Source organism: Ursus americanus, chromosome 8 (assembly GCF_024610735.1).
Source record: "Ursus americanus isolate L20-20 chromosome 8, mUrsAme1.1.p, whole genome shotgun sequence".
Classification (NCBI taxonomy): domain Eukaryota; kingdom Metazoa; phylum Chordata; class Mammalia; order Carnivora; family Ursidae; genus Ursus; species Ursus americanus.
In genome coordinates this window covers 34,163,944-34,181,772 of record NC_142134.1, presented here as the reverse complement: position 1 = coordinate 34,181,772, position 17,829 = coordinate 34,163,944, and the positions used below count along the sequence as shown (strand labels likewise).

The following is a 17,829-nucleotide window of genomic DNA, read 5'->3' as shown; positions in this document are numbered from 1 at the left end:
AATAGGACTCTACATTATATTTATTCACTTTCTTGTTGGAATCAGTATTGTAATCTGAAATATGTTTTCACAGAATTGGATCCTACTTCTATCTTATGCATTTAAGAGTCTTGCACACAGTAAAATTAGACTTGCAGGGCCTCGTTTTCCCAATCTCTAATTGGGAATATTAACACTTACATAATAATGTTTCTTATTACATAAGAAACATAAATTTTACAATTATTGACAAGCATTAAGTTTTCCATAAATATTTTGCATATGTTAATAACAATCAGCTTCTATTATTTTGTATCCGGTGTATGAATTTTTCAAAGGCTCCTCTTAAACATACTGTGAAGCAAAAATATCTGTTTGTTAATGCTTTAATATTAGTAGGTATATCTTTTGATAAAATATTTTTTAAAAAATGAGTTATATGATATTAAGAAATTTTCCCCTTCAATATTCATAGTTAATTTTTAGTATTTATTGAACATTATAATGATTTACTTTTAGCATGCTCAACTAGTTTTGCTGATCTTAATAAAAATTCTGTTGTTGGTACTTCAAGCACAGATATTAAGATGGCTTAACATTTTATAAAATCTAAAATAAAGCTTGACTACTCCATTCATTTCCATTTCAAATTTTATAAACACCAGAAGTAGACTACAAAAAATAATTGTTAATTAAATGTGAAACCTCAACCCTTGTAGCACTAGAGCCTTGAGGGCTGCAGTAAAGGGTGTGAGGAGAGAAAAGTCCACAGCAAATAAATGAAATGGAATTCTTTGATGAGGACAGCTATTTTTCTCCACATTTAGGAACTGAGGATTTAGGTTTGGTACATTGTGCTTTCCACCAAATTGCTTCATCTGAGCCAATGGTCAAGACATTTAATAAAGTTATAAACAGAAAACAGTATGTTACAGAAACAAACTGCTTCCATTTTTTTCTTATTGAATTATATTTAATATAATAATTACATATTTATTGTTTATTTTAAGAATGCTGATAGCTGATTTTATGTGATTGTGTGACTATAAGGAATTTTTCTTTTTAATCTTCATCATTTCATTTTACTACCTGTCATTTTGAATGTTTACAATCAATTCATATTTTTGCTAGAGTTCCTATGGAGAGAAAATAAATCAAACTATGTCCGCCAAATTTGGTCTTTTAAGTCTACATAAAGGTTTAATGGAGTCTGATATGGAAGCTATTTAAAATTGACATTTTTTTCATTTTTTGCTTTTTTTAAGTGTGCCAGGTTGTTCATCATTTCTGTGTAGTTTGAAGAGAGTTTTGATGCTGGCAATTTAGTATGTGTTTAATTAGAAAGAAATCCTACATACATGGTGGTGTATACCGTGGGTGATTAATGTAGTAGGCAATCCAAGAAGTAAATCCCCAATAAAAGGCACAACCCTACAAATAAAACACAATAAAAGTTAGCAAATATATGTAAAATCTATCACGTCATTTGAAATCATCCCAGACACTTATATGCCACACTGCAGGGTTTTTTTTGTATGAAAAATGGTATGTCCTAAGCAAGATAAATGAAAGGCCTCCTCACCCAATAAAGTAGAATTTTACAAGTACCTATTTGATATCACTAAGGAAAGGCATTACTTTGTTCAACCCTTATTAATATAAATGGGTACTTAGGATATAAGGCAAATGTAACAATATATTTTAGAAATAATTTTCAAGAGTGGTCTTTGACGATCAAGTAATAAATATGAATGAAGTAATAAAATAATAAATGTATTACATAAAATATACTAATATTCATTTTCTAACAGTAAGTGAATAAAATAATGAATTATTTAATCTTTAGTAAAACATATCTTGATATATTATAAAGGTAAATGTCCTAGTTCGAAAGTCCTAGGCTATAATACTGATCTTTTACAGATATGATAAATTTTAATATCTTCCTCCAGAATAGAAGTTAGTCTAAATGATTTTTGAGGTTTCTAAGAATTTTGGAGTTTATGGTTTTATTACAATGACAACAATAGAAAGGCTTGTTGAAATTTTTACAAAACAGATATTTGCCAAAAAAGACAGGAAATTTTTAATAAGGAAATATTTCCTATAGAAAGTAAATTTTAAATTGGAAATTAAAATAAATTGGAATCAGAATTGGAAAACTGAATTGCAGCATATTATCCAATGTAACTTTCCACTTCAATATTTCATAAAACTTCCCATTTTCTTGACAGCTATTTGATGGGATGGTTATTAACTTCTGAATTCACCATTTTTTGGAAGAGCAAAGACAGTCATCACACTGACAACTGTCATAAATACAGGGTGTAATTTCATCATTGTTATCACACAGATGTATTTCTACAGGAGGGTTCATATATGACATCCCTCCTCCTCAAGCAACACTTAAAGAATCTGAATTCAATGCTAAGTATTTCCAAAATTAAAGGTGCCAGAGCATACAAGGCTTGTAAGAAAAGGACATTGGAAATCTTTTCTGTAGGGTTATTGGTTGAACACAATTCCAGTGAAATAGGTCACTCAGGAAGTGGCATTTCAGGAGCCCATGTTTGGCTGACAAAGTTGAACAGAAAAATCTAAGCATGAGGAAAATAAACATGATTGCATCATTTTATGGATGACCCAATACACAAAATTTCTCAATAATAATTAAAATTATAAAACATATCAATCCCCACCTTTAGCAAATTTTTCAAAGGTGTATGTCCTGCAGAAACTTTATGAACAAATAAGGTTTCCAAGAGATAGCGGATATAGTGTATACAATGACAGAAGCAAGCCAAGCTAGAAAGAAAATAAAACATGAACATATTAAGTTCCCTTCCAAAGGTCTGGCTTGCCTTACATGTAAGACATTTTTTGTTAGTTTACTACAATACTATATTTATTAGGAAATGTTTCCAATAATCAAAACACTAATGCTTATTTTAAAATTTTTATTCTAGAAATTTTCTAAATTTATTTCACAGTAACAGTACTGTCACAACAGTCTATAAATTTACTTCTGATGACAATTAAAATATTTTATAATACCAGTCATAATCTATATGGTCACACCTACCCCAGGAATACATAATAATTATAAATGTAGCCATATCAAAATGGCTCATGAACGGAGCAGAAAATGCACAAGTTTTTTTCTTTTGTATACTGATACACAATGTTACATTAATTTCATGTGCATAACATGGTGATTTAACAAGTTTTACATTATCCTATGTTCCCCACAACTGTACCTGTCATCTATCATCACACAGTGCTATTTAAATATCATTGACTGTATTCTTTATGCCATGCCTTTTACTCCTGTAATGTATTTATTCCATAGCTGGAAGCCTGTATCTCCCATTCCCTTTTACCCACTTTGCCTGATCCCTCACTCTTCTCCTCTCTGCCATTGGAGACAACATGGATGGACCTAAAGGGTATTATGCTAAGTGAAATAAGTCAGATTGAGAAAGACAAATGCCATATGATTTCACACATGCGGAATCTAAAAAAAAAAGAAGAAACACACAAAGAAACAGAACCAGACCTATAAATACAGAGAACATAACTGAGTGATGCCAGAGGGGAAAATTTACAAGTTTTAAAAATACCCAAAATCAAGTTAGAATTCATTTGACATTTTATAGTATTCAGAATAACTGTCCTGTAGCAAGAACCATACATTGAAATGGTTTGAATTTCTTTATTTATGGAGTCAGTACAGCTTCTGTTTTGTTTAGTTTGTTTTATGTTTTGGTTTTGCCTGCCTAACAAATTGTAATGTTTTGTTTGTCTCTTTGTGTGTTTGTTTCTGGTTCTGTTTTTCTAATTGAGCAACTCCTGTTGCCATTTACAAAACTATTGTTTTAAAAGTAAATGTCAGACATTATTTACAGAAGTTTATTTTCTTGATTTTGCTTAAAATATATTAGTTTCAGATATGATTTATAGAAGTACATTTTCTTGCTTGTTCTTAAAATACATTTCTGTTAAAATCTGTACTGAGGGGCACCTGGGTGGCTCAGTCGTTAAGCGTCTGCCTCAGGCTAGGCATGATCCCAGGGTCCTGGGATCGAGCCCCACATTGGGCTCCCTGCCCTGCTGGGAGCCTGCTTCTTCCTCTCCCACTCCCCCTGCTTGTGTTCCCTCTCTTGCTAGCTGTCTCTCTCTCTGTCAAATAAATAAATAAATAAAATCTTTAAAAAATAATAAAATAAAAAAGTAAAATCTGTACTGATTTTGTTAAAAATACAAAATTTCAAAAACTGTGGTTGCTATTCAGAAAAACCAATATGGATCAAAAATTGCACATTAAGCCAATGAAGTTTGAACATAAAAATCAGTATATCATATAGTCTATGTACAATCAAACATTGAGTCTCTATAGGAATTTATTTTAACAAAATGAATTAATGATTTCTGGTTAATAATAATAGTGACTTTAGGGAAAACAAACACAAACCAATCTGCCTAAGTCATCAGGGAACTTATTATTATTCATTAATTCATAAAAAATGTAAGCGTGCACGTATTAGGGGAAAGACATATTCTATGTGTGTCTAAATAATAGACAAATTCTGTGAGAAATGGGAGAATAAAGTGTGGATATCCAGGAGCAGAGCTTTCTAGATACTAAGACAAGCAAAAGGAAAGGTTCTGACTTAGGAGAAGGTTTAAGCCTTGTAGGTTTAAAGGACTGATAAGGGAATCAGTATCTCTCCTACCCTGTCGGATCTTTGTAGGAGTATATACTTGGGTGACAAAATTTTCCACTTTGTAAGAAAACATAAAGTAAAGTTATGCCCAGCTATATAACAGAGCACTAAATGAGAAATTTTAGTTCATGCTATGATTAAATTAGTTCACTTATTTTTCTGATGTTATACGAGCTTAGTACATACAACCGTATCTTACTATTTGGATATATGTCACTTTGCACAGTATTGGTAACTCACTTACCATGTTTGATTTTATTCCAAAGTATTTCTATTTAATTATGGTTGACTTCCCTTCAAATATCAACTTCTTCTCTGTGCAGTGCTAAACTAATTGAACATCCATAAGTAGGTTTAGGTCCAATTCTTTTTTCCAATCATAATATTAAAAAATATCCCTTATCACATATGTTTCAAGATAGGAGGACTATGGAATAAAACACAGTCTTGGGGTGCCTGGGTGGCTCAGTTGGTTAAGCATTTGCCTTCCAATCAGGTCATGGTGTCAGAGTCCTGGGATTGAGCCCAGGGGGCTCCTTGCTCAGCGGGGAGTCTGCTTCTCCCTCTACGTCTACCCCTCCCCCCCAGCTCATGCTCTCTCTTTCAAATAAATAAAATATTTAAAAAAGAAAGGAAGAGAAAGAAAGGGAAAGAAAGAAAGAAAGAAAGAAAGAAAGAAAGAAAGAAAGAAAGAAAGAAAGAAAGAAAGAAAGAAAGAAAAAGAAAATACAGTCTCAATTCCAGGTTTTTGTTGTGGAAGAATATGAAGGCAATGTTCAGATAAAATGCTGAAGCTATAAGAGGTTTTGCTAATAACGGACTTTGAATTGCAGAGGGCACAGAGAAGAATTTCAGGAATTGGGAAGGACTCAATGAAAGCAATACAGAGGACTGTGGAGTTTATTGAGGTGTATGAGAGAAGAAGGGTGGCTTGAAAGTATGGAGTTAATGATGTGGGGCACCTAAACAGGGATATAAGTGTCCAAATAGATGTTATCTTCTTGCATTCAAGGCAGGTAGTCCAACTGTGTGCACTGTGTGTAGGAAAGGTTTCTAGGACTGCTTTTCCATCCCTGATGATGCAGTTAGAAGTCCTTAGGGAGGTGGCCTCAGCCTCAGTGCAAGTGGTTCACTTGATTCCTATGACGGGAGAGACCTTGACACTTTTGAGTATGTATCCTCTGAACTACTGTTGATTGAATAAAGTTCAGTGATTGAACTCGATTGGTTTCAGGAAGCTGTGGACCCCCTTTCACTACTTGATGGGGATGGAGGTAATGTAGGGAATACCGCCTTAGTTCCAGTGTGCAGAGTTTTCTAAGAGATCCAAAGAATTTTGTGGTAGTTGAGTCACATATAGATCTAAGCCAGCAGAAAAATACTTTTGATTCTGTGAAATGATTCAAAACCATTTTGGAGAATTAACATTAGAGTATGGGGCAACTGGACATCGCATTTGAAATGTTATCTTCTTAACTTTGAGAAATGGTAACCACCCATCCTAAAATTGGGTTGCCTTGGAAGCCGTATGATTATTTTATAGATCTCTGCTAGACACTCAAATTTCACAAGCAGTTTGTGTGTTTGTGTGTATCTGCTCTGAAATGATTTCATACAAACTTAACATATTTGCTATTTTGGAACACCGTGGTGCAAACTTTTACACTTAGATGTTATCAAACATGCTGCGTTTGTGTTTAAGAATAGTAACCAACTGTCAGTCAATTCCCTTAGAATTACACTAGGAAAAAAAAAGTGCCCTTTTTTTTTTTCATGCTGTGTTATATATCTAGTACATGTTGTATGCTGGTCTTAAATATGAGTACAATTACATTGTCTTTACGAACACTTCACCCCAGACTTTCTAAACAAATTGGTCATTTCCTTATTCCCTCACTAGAGAGAAAAATAGTAATGTTCTACTAGGCCCTGAACAACTTGCCCATCATCCCTAAGAACCAGTTTCCCCTTGCCTCTCTCTGCTTCTGCCATACTAGCTTTCTTTTTGCTCCTACAAAGCATTATGAACAAAACATTATGAACTTATATTACTCGACTTTAAGGTACACTTAATAGTTCCTTATATGTAAATTTGCAAGTTGGTGTGTATACATTATTTAAAGTTACTTAAAATATATTTTCTTAAATGTAATTCACTTTAATTTGGTTTATAAACAAAATTTAAAATTATATCTTTGTACGAGTTTATCTCCTCCTTAATCTATAGGTACTATATGTATTACTTACTGTACCACTGGGTGGCGTAATCTTCTAGAACTCTCTTTTATGTCATATATGTATGGGATCCTCAAATAAAAGAGGAGATATATCAGCAGAGGTCCTGTGTATTCAACCAAAAATACCTGAAAATAAGAAGGTGATTTAAATCAAAAAATAAATTTTTGTAGATATTATTAAGATTTACATACAAACATAATAAGCATGTCTACAGACTTAGCCTACTGAATGAACTGGTAAAATGGACACATAGCATTATCTCGTCTTTAAAATGAATTACACTGAGTGCTAATAGAATTCACAAGAAGTCTTCCTTGCAAGAACTAGCCAAGACTTAAGGAAAAGACAATTATAAATGGTGAATTTAAAATAAAAATAAATATGGAAACTAATGTAATGATTTCTTATAAATAGTACACAGGAGTTTGTATTTATCTAACCAAACTATTATAAACGCATTTCTTTGTGTCTCCCCAGCCCCATACACCCTCCAGCTATAATGTGAACGGTTCCTACCACTGAATGGAATTGGGCTACAGTGACTTTTTTCTTTTTTCTTTTTTTTTTTTAATTTACATGGCCAGGTCATCTTGATTTGACACTGATTCAAACTGAAATAATTTATTTCTCTCTTCTGGAAATTTTAGACTTTAACTCTTGTGAGTCTGAGTAGGTAGTTAAAAGGATTGCCTTCTGAATTCTGGAGCTGGGAGTCAACCATATATGGGGAAAGATATCTGATCTATAGAGATATGATCATAAGATTTGGAAAGATAATTGGAAACAGTGCTGTTTGATTGATTATTCACTAGCTGACTGGCTTTCTGATTGTTTTCTAAATCTTATGACTGTCCGTTATTTAGTTTTGTTTTGATGCTAAAACCAGGTTAAAGTCACTCTAGAATTCAAACAGAGAAAGGGAAATAATTTACCTCTGAGTGTTCAGAGAGAAAGAATACAGACATGACAATGAAAAACTCAACTGCCATTACTGCTTTGCTTTGGTCTTGGCCAATTTCATCATTTTCTAAGAAAGAAAACTTAAAGTTGCACATGTTTTACTCATATATGCAGGTGTGCACATTGATTAGAAATTATGTTCTTATTTCTCATGAGAACTTTATATAACTACATGGTTAGAATATATGATATATATGCATGTTTTATAAATATAATTATATCAGTGTGTGTATATATACATGCATGTATGAACTTTTATACATGTAGGTTTCTTAAGGTATACTTTTTCCATTTAACAGTATTGATCATCCCATTAGCCATAAAAGACTTTTATATGAGGGCAAATATGCAACGTCTTGTAAAGTCATGTAAAGCAACTTTTTTACTGCTAAACTATATTAATTTATGGCATACAACATGCCTGATTATTCACATGTAAAGAAAAAAGTGTTTACCACTTTTGAATGTCTGATAACAGACTTTAGTTAATATTCCAGAATAATTATTTTATTACCACAAAAAGTTTAAAATATTTATTTCTATGCCATCTAATCTAGTCAAGTTAATTTTGAGCAAATTCTCTAGTAATATATCAGTAATGAAAAATGTTATGAACAATAGTTAACCTTGACCACATGTCACTCTTTATTAAGTTAATAAAAATGCTATCATAGATATGAAGTTTCTTTGGATCAGGAAATTAAACTACAGTCTTATCTCCATCATATCCTAAAAATAAGTCAGGAGAACCTGTTGGCTTCCAGTAATATGTTCAAGGCCCAATATTTTATCACAAATATTGTTTATGCTGAAACATGGGGGTTAAAACAGTACTAAGGTAAGAAGGCTATATCCTGACCTGAAAACAGTAAAGAATGATAAGAAATAACTTTTGGACAATGCATCTTTCAAAAAAAAAAGTCTATTTGGGTGCAAATAGAAAAAAAAAGGGAGAGAAATGATTTATTAAACCTAGAAAGTAATCAGAAAATAGTTTTAGAATAAATAAAAACAAGGACCAGACAGACAAATAGTAGTAAGACACACTTCTGAAAAAGGAATTTTTCTTCTACTAAAAAGGAACAAATCCAAAACCAAAGCCAAGTAAACAAACAAATATGCCAGTTATAAGCCCTAGTAAATCAGATGAATTTGCAAAAACTAAGAAGTCCATTATAAACCAAAAGTTTAGTAGAAATTATATATTCAAAATAAGAAGATATATTATTTTCTTACTTTGAAGATATATATGTATATGTGTCTGTGTGTGCATATATATATATAAAACATATATACTACTTTAAAATTCAAACTTATGTCCAATATGAAATTATTTTCACACTTTTCCTTTATAGAATGTTCACTGTATTAAACTAATGTGCTGCTTTAAATGTTAAATTTAAACTGATACTAGGTATAGGATACTAGGCATCCTGGGTAACTGAGATTTTTTTTGAAACTTTTGGGGACTATTCAACTTGGGATATGTCTAAATTGAAAAAGGAAGAAGACAATAAGAAGTTTTAGAAATATAAATTGAAACACACTGCTGCAATTGTTGGGAACTGGTTAGAATCTTGTGCTTAGACTGTGCTTAATACATTTCATCCTTTCTCGAAAAGAAGAAAACTTTTTAGTGCTATTATTATTGGGATGGTGTTGGCTTTACTTCTTTTTTAAAATTGCAATTGACAGTTGAAAACAAAATAAATTGCATATTTCACAATTGTTGAAAATACCAACAAAATAAAGTAGTACCATCCTTAATCTTCTAATGATGGGAGAGCTATTAAAATTATGAGAACATTTCTCAATAGTATATTACTTTGTACTGAATGAGAACTATTAAAGCTAATATAATACTAAAAAAATTTTGTTTTATTTTTATTTAACAATTATATGAATAACATATAATGGAGAATTTTATTCTAGGTTATTCAAACCATTGTAATGAGATCAGCAAGAAAAATTGATCAAAATGCTTTTTAGGATTCAAAGAGCTACTGAGTCATTGAGAATTGGAAAGTCAGGATTTTTAGGACAGGACTCTAGAATAGTGATTGACTCTAGGATTTGAAGTCTGAGAGCATCCTGAGAAGAAAACTAAATCTTTTGAGGGTGCCTGAGAATGGAGGGACAAAATTGTTGGTTCACATCTTTTAAAGACAGAAATGGCCTTATAAAATCTGCAGGATTTGGGTTAAGATCTAGAGCCATGATGAAGCAGAATTAGATCTGTCTTTACAGGTACCAAAGTTCAGTCTGAAATCATTTCAGTCATCAATTGAATTAAGATGACCTGGGCCAAATAACATCATTAGTCCATCTACAGGATGATAAATCAGTTTGAAAAGAGATAACATGATCCTAGGCCTCATGTTATCTTTACAAGTTGTTCATATGTATTTTCCTGTACTAGGTCAGAAATATAAATGTATAACAGGAGTAAAGATATTGTAATCAAATCCAAAAGAAATAGCAGACATTCAAAAGAGATAAACAAAAGATCCACATAGTAGAATTATCAGACACATACATTTAAAAAATGATCTTGTATATATTCAAAGAAATAAAAAACAAGGTTGAGTATTTCAGCAGGTATTTGAAACCTCTCTGAAGAAAAATATGGAAATGTAATATGAATCCCAGGAGGAGAATACAAAGAGAATAAAGGAAAACCAAATGTTAAAGAGATTATGATAATTTTTGAAATTAAATATTTATACCAAGCAGTAGACTCAGATAACACTCTAAACCCAAAGCAGGATAAATAGAAACATAATTGTAACTGTGTGCATCATATTCAAACAGTGATAATCAAACAAAAGACAAATTTAATATAAGCCAGAGAAAAGACACATTATTTCAAAAGAGCATAGTGGACTTTTCAACAGAAACATGGGAGTCAAAAATCAAAATAATGAAATTTTGTAAAGTGAAGACAAAATAACTGCCAATATGGAATTATTTTTTTCCACAAAAAAATTCTTCCGAAATAGTTAAATATATTTTAGGATGAACTGACTGAGTTGAGAAAATTCATCAATGGCAGAACTAGAATAAATCACCAAAGATGTTCTTCAGGAAGAATGATAATGATCACAGATATAAGCTCAGCATTAAAAGAAATAACTAAATTAGAGTGAAAATGATAAATCTAAATAAATATTAGCCATATAAAATTATACTAGTGGATTTTTACTTAACAGTACCTAGAAAATTAAAATATAGCACAATAGAAGATTAGTCAGGAAGAGATTAAATATCATAAAGTCATTCAATTATCTATGAAGTATCTTCACATCAGTAAACCTAAATTAAACAATTTCTTTTAGTGTTCAATATTTTAAAGATGCACATAATCTCTTCAGTAACCAGGAGAGTTGGTAAAAAAGAAGATATTCTAGCCAAAATAACCAAGAGGCTAATAGAAAATAAAATATGACAATTAATTCCAAATGGGGAAAGAAAATAGAAACAAAACAAAAGAATTGTAGACCACAGGAAACAAATTGAAAGAAAATACTAAGCCTGGTGATAAAATTAGATATTTCTTTACAATAAAAATAGACTACGATTAAAATGTAAAACATAAAAAACTGTCAAATTATTAGAAGAAAACATAGGAGAAAACTCCCAGATTTACACAGCAAGGCAAAGGATTCTTACATATGACAGCAAAGACAAAAATCCTTAAAACATTGGCAACTTAAACTGCATTAAAATTGAAAACTTTTTGCACAAAAAAAAAAAAAAAAGAAAACCACAAATCTCATTAAGAGAATGAAAAGACAAGCTAAAACTGAGAGGAAATATTTGCAAACCACTTATCAGACAAAACTCTTTATCAAGAATATAAAAGGTACTCTTAAAACTCAACAGTGTGTACCAGATAAATAAAACCTTATGTTCATACAAATACCTACACACAGATTGATAACAGCTTTATTTATTGTGAAATACTGAAAGGAACCCAAATGCCTGTCAGGGGGGTGAATGGATAAACAAACTACTACTTTCATATAACCAAATACTACTCACCAATAAAAGGAACTGAGTATTGATACATGCAACAACCAGGATGAATCCCAAAGGCACTGTACTTAGAGAAAATTAAACATCAATCTCAAAAAAAAAAAAAAAAAGAAAAAACCATGAAAAAAAACCTGTCTAATTCTGTTTATAGCGTTTGCCACATGACAAAAATATAGAAATCAAGAACAGATTGGTGGTTGCCCCAGGATAAGGAAAGGAGTGTATAAATATAGAGATTAATATGAGAGAGTTCCTTTGTGCGAATGGAACAATTCTGTATCTGATTGCAGTGGTAAGTACCTGAATCTTTGCAAGGGATAAATTGCATAGAACTATAGGACACACAGGAATGAACATAAAAGTGGTGAAAAGTGAACCAAATCTTTAATTAATAGGATCTATATAATGAGGATTATTATATTAACCCTCTATCCTGTCTTTCAGTAAGTTCAATGAGGCAAATATTTTCTCAATATTCTGTGACAGCACACTCTTATTTGGTGAAAAATATTATTAAAATATTATTTTTGACTTTGCTAAAGAGATTGTCTCTATAAAAACAAAAAACAAACAAAAAACCCAACCCTATGATACTGCTTTTATTATAGAAACACATTTTAATATTTTATAAATGTACAAGAATGTTACGAGTGGTAAATATTGCTTTTTTTGTATAATTTAGCAGATATAAAGTGGGTGTGATTGCACTGTAATGTGTATATTTTTAGCATTTAATAGGACTGACTCATTTGGAGCAAAAGATTGTGTGAACCATGGGGTTGATTTAAAAATATTCACCCTTTTTCCAGAGTTCTCTTTGTCACCTAAATGACTTTCCTTTCAAAAAAAGCTATAATTTTGTAGTACAATTGTCCTAGAATTCCACCTTAGCACTTTCTCTGCTCAGTGCTTATCCAGATGATGCAGCTGGAATTTCTAATGAACTCACCATTAATGCCACTCGTCATGACAAAACTTCTGTAGACAGAATTCCCTTTTCATCATAAATGTGGACAAAGACTATGAATATTTTAACCTTTGAAGATCAGAATGTGCTTGTCTAAAATCTTCTTTAGTAAAGGTCTGTTGATATCACATTTAAGTATTAAACCCTTTGCTTACATAATGCATGCATTAATAGGCTGTTTTATAAATATTATATTTCACAAGAATTCAGAATATTCTAACCTCAGTTTTTTTGTGCAACAAATTAGTACTCAAAAGCTCAACCAAGGAACTTCAAAAACTAAGGCAACTATTTAACCAATAACACTAAAATATAAATAATGAACTAAACATAGGAAGATAATATATATTAAAGTAAAGATTGTCAGAAAAGTAAAAGATATGACATTTTAGTAAATGTGAACCTGAGTTTCTCTGTTTGAGAATTAAATAATAATGAATAAATAGTCCTGTGCTTGCCTTATTTTAAAAATTGAGTGTTTACAGGGAAAACTTAAAGCACTGTGTCTGATAATGTTGATTGTTAATGATGGCAAAAAGGAAAGCTATCTTAATATAGAAAATATTAAAAGTGCAATAGAATGTAATTGGAAAAACTTTAAAATTCTAGAAAATATAAATAAAATAATTGAATTGAAAACAGAATGCACTATTCTTTGTATATCAGTGTCAAAATTATTTATCAAATTAACTCTTTGTCATAAAATATCACGTAGTATTTCATCTTGCTCTTAAAGCTATTCCATCTATCTATTCCATAACTCATGAATAGTTCAATGCATGCTTGAACTAGTGTCAAGTATGTTCTCTGTATCTTAGTCCTCCGTGTCTTTTAATGCAGTCTTCATTCTTCTAATGCCATTGGATTCAGTTGCCGCAACTTTGAAAGCTCCTCCTTCAAGAAAAGCCAAAAGTATTCCACAACTACCTAACTCAAAGAAGTCTCACTACTTCATTCTTATTTTCCAAAATGCCCTCCCTTTGCCTTAGAATATTTTTTATTGATTATTTTATCTCCTCTTTTTCCAATGTCAAAAGAGTCTTCATATCTCCAGGTTCCTAGAAGGAAAAGCTGAAGAAAAACGATTTAACTAACAAGGCATGGAGGAAGCAGAAACAGGGCCAACAGTCATAGGATAGATTGACATTTTAAAAAAAGAATTTATTCTTCTTCTTCCAACTGTGTATTTCCATGGCTCTAATTCTTGAATGAAATTTTGGCCATGGTTACTAGTAAGAATGGAAAACTTAAAATGCCATTCAGTATAGTATTTTGTGTCATTATGAATTTATTTGATAAAAATTGTCCTTCTGTCAACCAATTATTCCTATCAAAATGTGGGACATGTATATTGCATTTCAAACTGATACTTACTGTAGTCCAACTGACCTGTTGACCTAGGTCTGTAAAATAGAGAGTGACAATGGAGGAAGCTGCAATGCTTTGAACAGTTATGTAGTCCTTCAAAAAAGGCCCACCTTAAATAATAAGGAAAAGCATTTTAATACAATTTCAAGGCATAGTGATTTTTAACAAACAATTTTTAATGTGAAAAATTGTGAATGCTAAATCATACATAGAAATTACGATGTATAATAAATATTTAAAGTAAAATAAAAAATGTCTAGCAATTTTTCAAATGGACAGTAGTTTCCCACCTCTACCTAAACAAACTGCAGACTACGACTAGCTACTATCCTGTTGTGTTCTGAGAAAATGTAATATTAGATAATATCATAATCAAATATGATACCAGGTATTTTTAAAGTATAATTGCGGGGGGGGGTGCCTGGATGGCTCAGTTGGTTGAGCATCTGCCTTCAGCTCAGGTCATGATCTCAGGCAGGGTCTTGGGATCAAATCCCACATTGGGTTTCCTGCCCAGTGGGGAGTCTGCTTCTCCCTCTCCCTCTGCCCCTCCTCCCTGCTTGTTCTCTTTCTCTCTCTCTAATAAGTAAAAAAAAATCTTTAAAAAAAGGATAATTTGGGGTGTCAGTAAACATAAATGTAAACTGTTCTCTAAATTCTTTTATTATATGATAAATTAGGGTGAATAAATTTTAGTGGTCATTGAAAGTATCAGCAGAGTGACTTGATGTAAGTTTTAAAAGATCTCTATGGATGCTGTATAGAAATTGGGAGGAAGGGAAGAAAGATTACTTAGGAGGAACTCAAAATTCATCAAACAGGGTTTTTTTCAATTAAGATGGCACTGGTAGAAATGTTAAAAGTTCATCAATTTCAAAAGGGGATTCCTCCTACATTGTTGGAATGCAAGTTAGTACAGCCACTCTGGAAAACAGTGTGGAGGTCCCTTAAAAAGTTAAAAATTGAGCTACCCTATGACCCAGCCATTGCACTACTGGGTATTTACCCCAAAGATACAGACGTAGTGAAGAGAAGGGCCATATGCACCCCAATGTTCATAGCAGCATTGTCCACAATAGCTAAATCGTGGAAGGAACCGAGATGCCCTTCAACAGATGACTGGATTAAGAAGTTGTGGTCCATATATACAATGGAATATTACTCAGCTATCAGAAAGAACAAGTTCTCAACATTTGCTGCAACATGGATGGCACTGGAGGAGATAATGCTAAGTGAAATAAGTCAAGCAGAGAAAGACAATTATCATATGATTTCTCTCATCTATGGAACATAAGAACTAGGAAGATCGGTAGGGGAAGAAAGGGATAAAGAAAGGGGGGTAATCAGAAGGGGGAGTGAAGCATGGGAGACTATGGACTCTGAGAAACAAACTGAGGGCTTCAGAGGGGAGGGGGATGGGGGAATGGGATAGACTGGTGATGGGTAGTAAGGAGGGCATGTATTGCAAGGTGCACTGGGTGTTATACGCAACTAATGAATTGTCGAACTTTGCATCGGAAACCAGGGATGTACTGTATGGTGACTAACATAAAATAAAAAAAAAATTAAAATAAAAAAAAGTTCATCAATTTCAGATATGTTTTGAACATAGAGCAAGTTCAACTTGAGAAGAAAGTATTTCAGTGAAATAAAGACAGTTCTTAGATTTTTGGCCTGGGCAATTAGGAACCTTGTAATTTCATTAATTGGCAGGAAGAAGACTGGGGAAGGAGCAGAATTTGGGGGTAGAAATTAAGATTTAAGTTAAGGCATGTTAAGTGTGTGAAATTTATTAGACATTCAAGTAGGAGCTGTCAAATAGGCAGTTGGGTAGTTGTGTCTGTAGATATTTGAAAGTCATTAACATTTAAAGCCATGCTGTGTGATGAGATTATTTAAGTGTTCAGTTTGAAAAGAAAATGGAAATTGAGACAGGTCTCTAGCACTACAGGCTTTCAAAGTAATAAGAGAAACATACAGAAAGATTACTGAAAAGGAGTTTCTCATGAAATCGGAGAAGAATAAACTGATGTCTTAGAAGACATGCAAAGAAAATGTTCCATTCTTAATAATAAACACTAGATAAGCCTGACATGTGTGGACTAAAAGATATGTACAAAGATGTTCTTTTTCACATTATTTATAATTGCAAAACAATTGTAAAAACTTTAATCTTCATAAATGAGATAACGGTAAATATAAATTGTTTTATCCAAAGACATACCATACAGAAAGAAAAACAAGTGGACTAGGGCTAAATGAATCTCACAAGTATAACGCTACTATTATTGTCATTGTAGTTGTTTGTATTTATATTCTTCCTTATGCTAATCTATCTGTGATTTATCTTTATCCCTAGTCAAAAAACTGTCATTTCATTCTCTATTTTTTTAAAGATTTAATTTATTTATTTGAGAGAGAGAGAGAGAGCAAAAGAGAGACAGCATGGGGGAGAGGGGAAGGAGAGGGTGAAGCAGGATCCGCACTGAGCAGGGAACCCAAAGCTGAAGTGGGGACCCTTCCAGGACACTGGGATCATGACCTGAGCTGAAGGCAGATGCTTAACCGACTAAGCCACCTAGGTGCCTTTCATTTTCTATTTTTCCAAGACACATTAGTGTTAATTTGTGACTATTTTTAGATGATATTCAGATTCCAATACATTGATTTACAATTACAGGTATTTTAAAGTAAAATAAAAATGTGCAATTTTTATATATTAATTTTGAAGATGGTATTTGATAAAGCCAATATGAGTATGGTAGGCTATCATTCCCTTGATTAAGTTAAGTCATGGCTTTATAAGAGAGATTATTCAGGTGGGTCTGAGCTAATCATGCCTTATTTAAATCTGCATGAATATGTGTAAGCGGGAGGAATTGAGATTCAGAGTACTGGAATACTGGTACTACAGTATGAGAAAGATTGCTGGGATGAAGATGGAGAGAGCCACATGGCAAAATGCAAATAGCCTCCAGGAATGGAATCGGCCCATAGGCTGTGACAAGTAGCAAGGAAATAGGAACCTGTCATACAGCCACAAAACTAAACACACACACAAGCAAACACACACACACACACACACACACACGCACACACACAACTTTGGACAATAAGAATGAAGTCAGAGATAGAATTTTCTCAAAATCTTGAGATGAGATTTTAGCTCAGCCAACACCTTGATTCCAGCTTTGTGGTACTCTGGGCAAAGAATCCAACTGCACTGTGTCTTCAAGCTAATAAATGAGTGTTATGTTAAGCCCGGTTTGTGGTAATTTTTTACACAGCAATAGGAAGTTAACGCAACATGGATCAAGGTAAAGACTTTGATATACAAATGGCCAATGTCATTTTGACAATCATGTATAACAACAAGAAATGTTAATAAAGACAAAACAACCTGAGATCTTTGTACTGCTTGAAAGTGCTGAAAACATCTTTCCAACATACATCTCTTGACACCTTTGGGAAGGGGATTAGTTTCTACTCCTCTATCACTCTTGATGACTTCAAGGAACAGACCATTGGCATATTTTTAAAATGCGGTCCCATCAATAT

General features: G+C 32.4%; 1 protein-coding gene across 2 annotated transcripts in view; it reads right to left on the bottom strand.

Annotated features, from left to right (window-relative positions):
- The window catches only part of TECRL (trans-2,3-enoyl-CoA reductase like), a 96,870-nt gene that overhangs the window by 21,909 nt on the left and 57,132 nt on the right, over nt 1-17,829 (bottom strand). For both annotated transcript variants that reach the window (XM_087864111.1, XM_045771495.2), the window contains 4 exons: nt 14,278-14,381; nt 6,951-7,066; nt 2,679-2,784; nt 1,338-1,410 (listed from right to left, as the gene is read on the bottom strand). In XM_087864111.1, the coding sequence (XP_087720237.1) occupies nt 1,338-1,410; nt 2,679-2,784; nt 6,951-7,066; nt 14,278-14,381 (399 nt within the window). The remainder of the gene's footprint in view (nt 1-1,337; nt 1,411-2,678; nt 2,785-6,950; nt 7,067-14,277; nt 14,382-17,829) is intronic.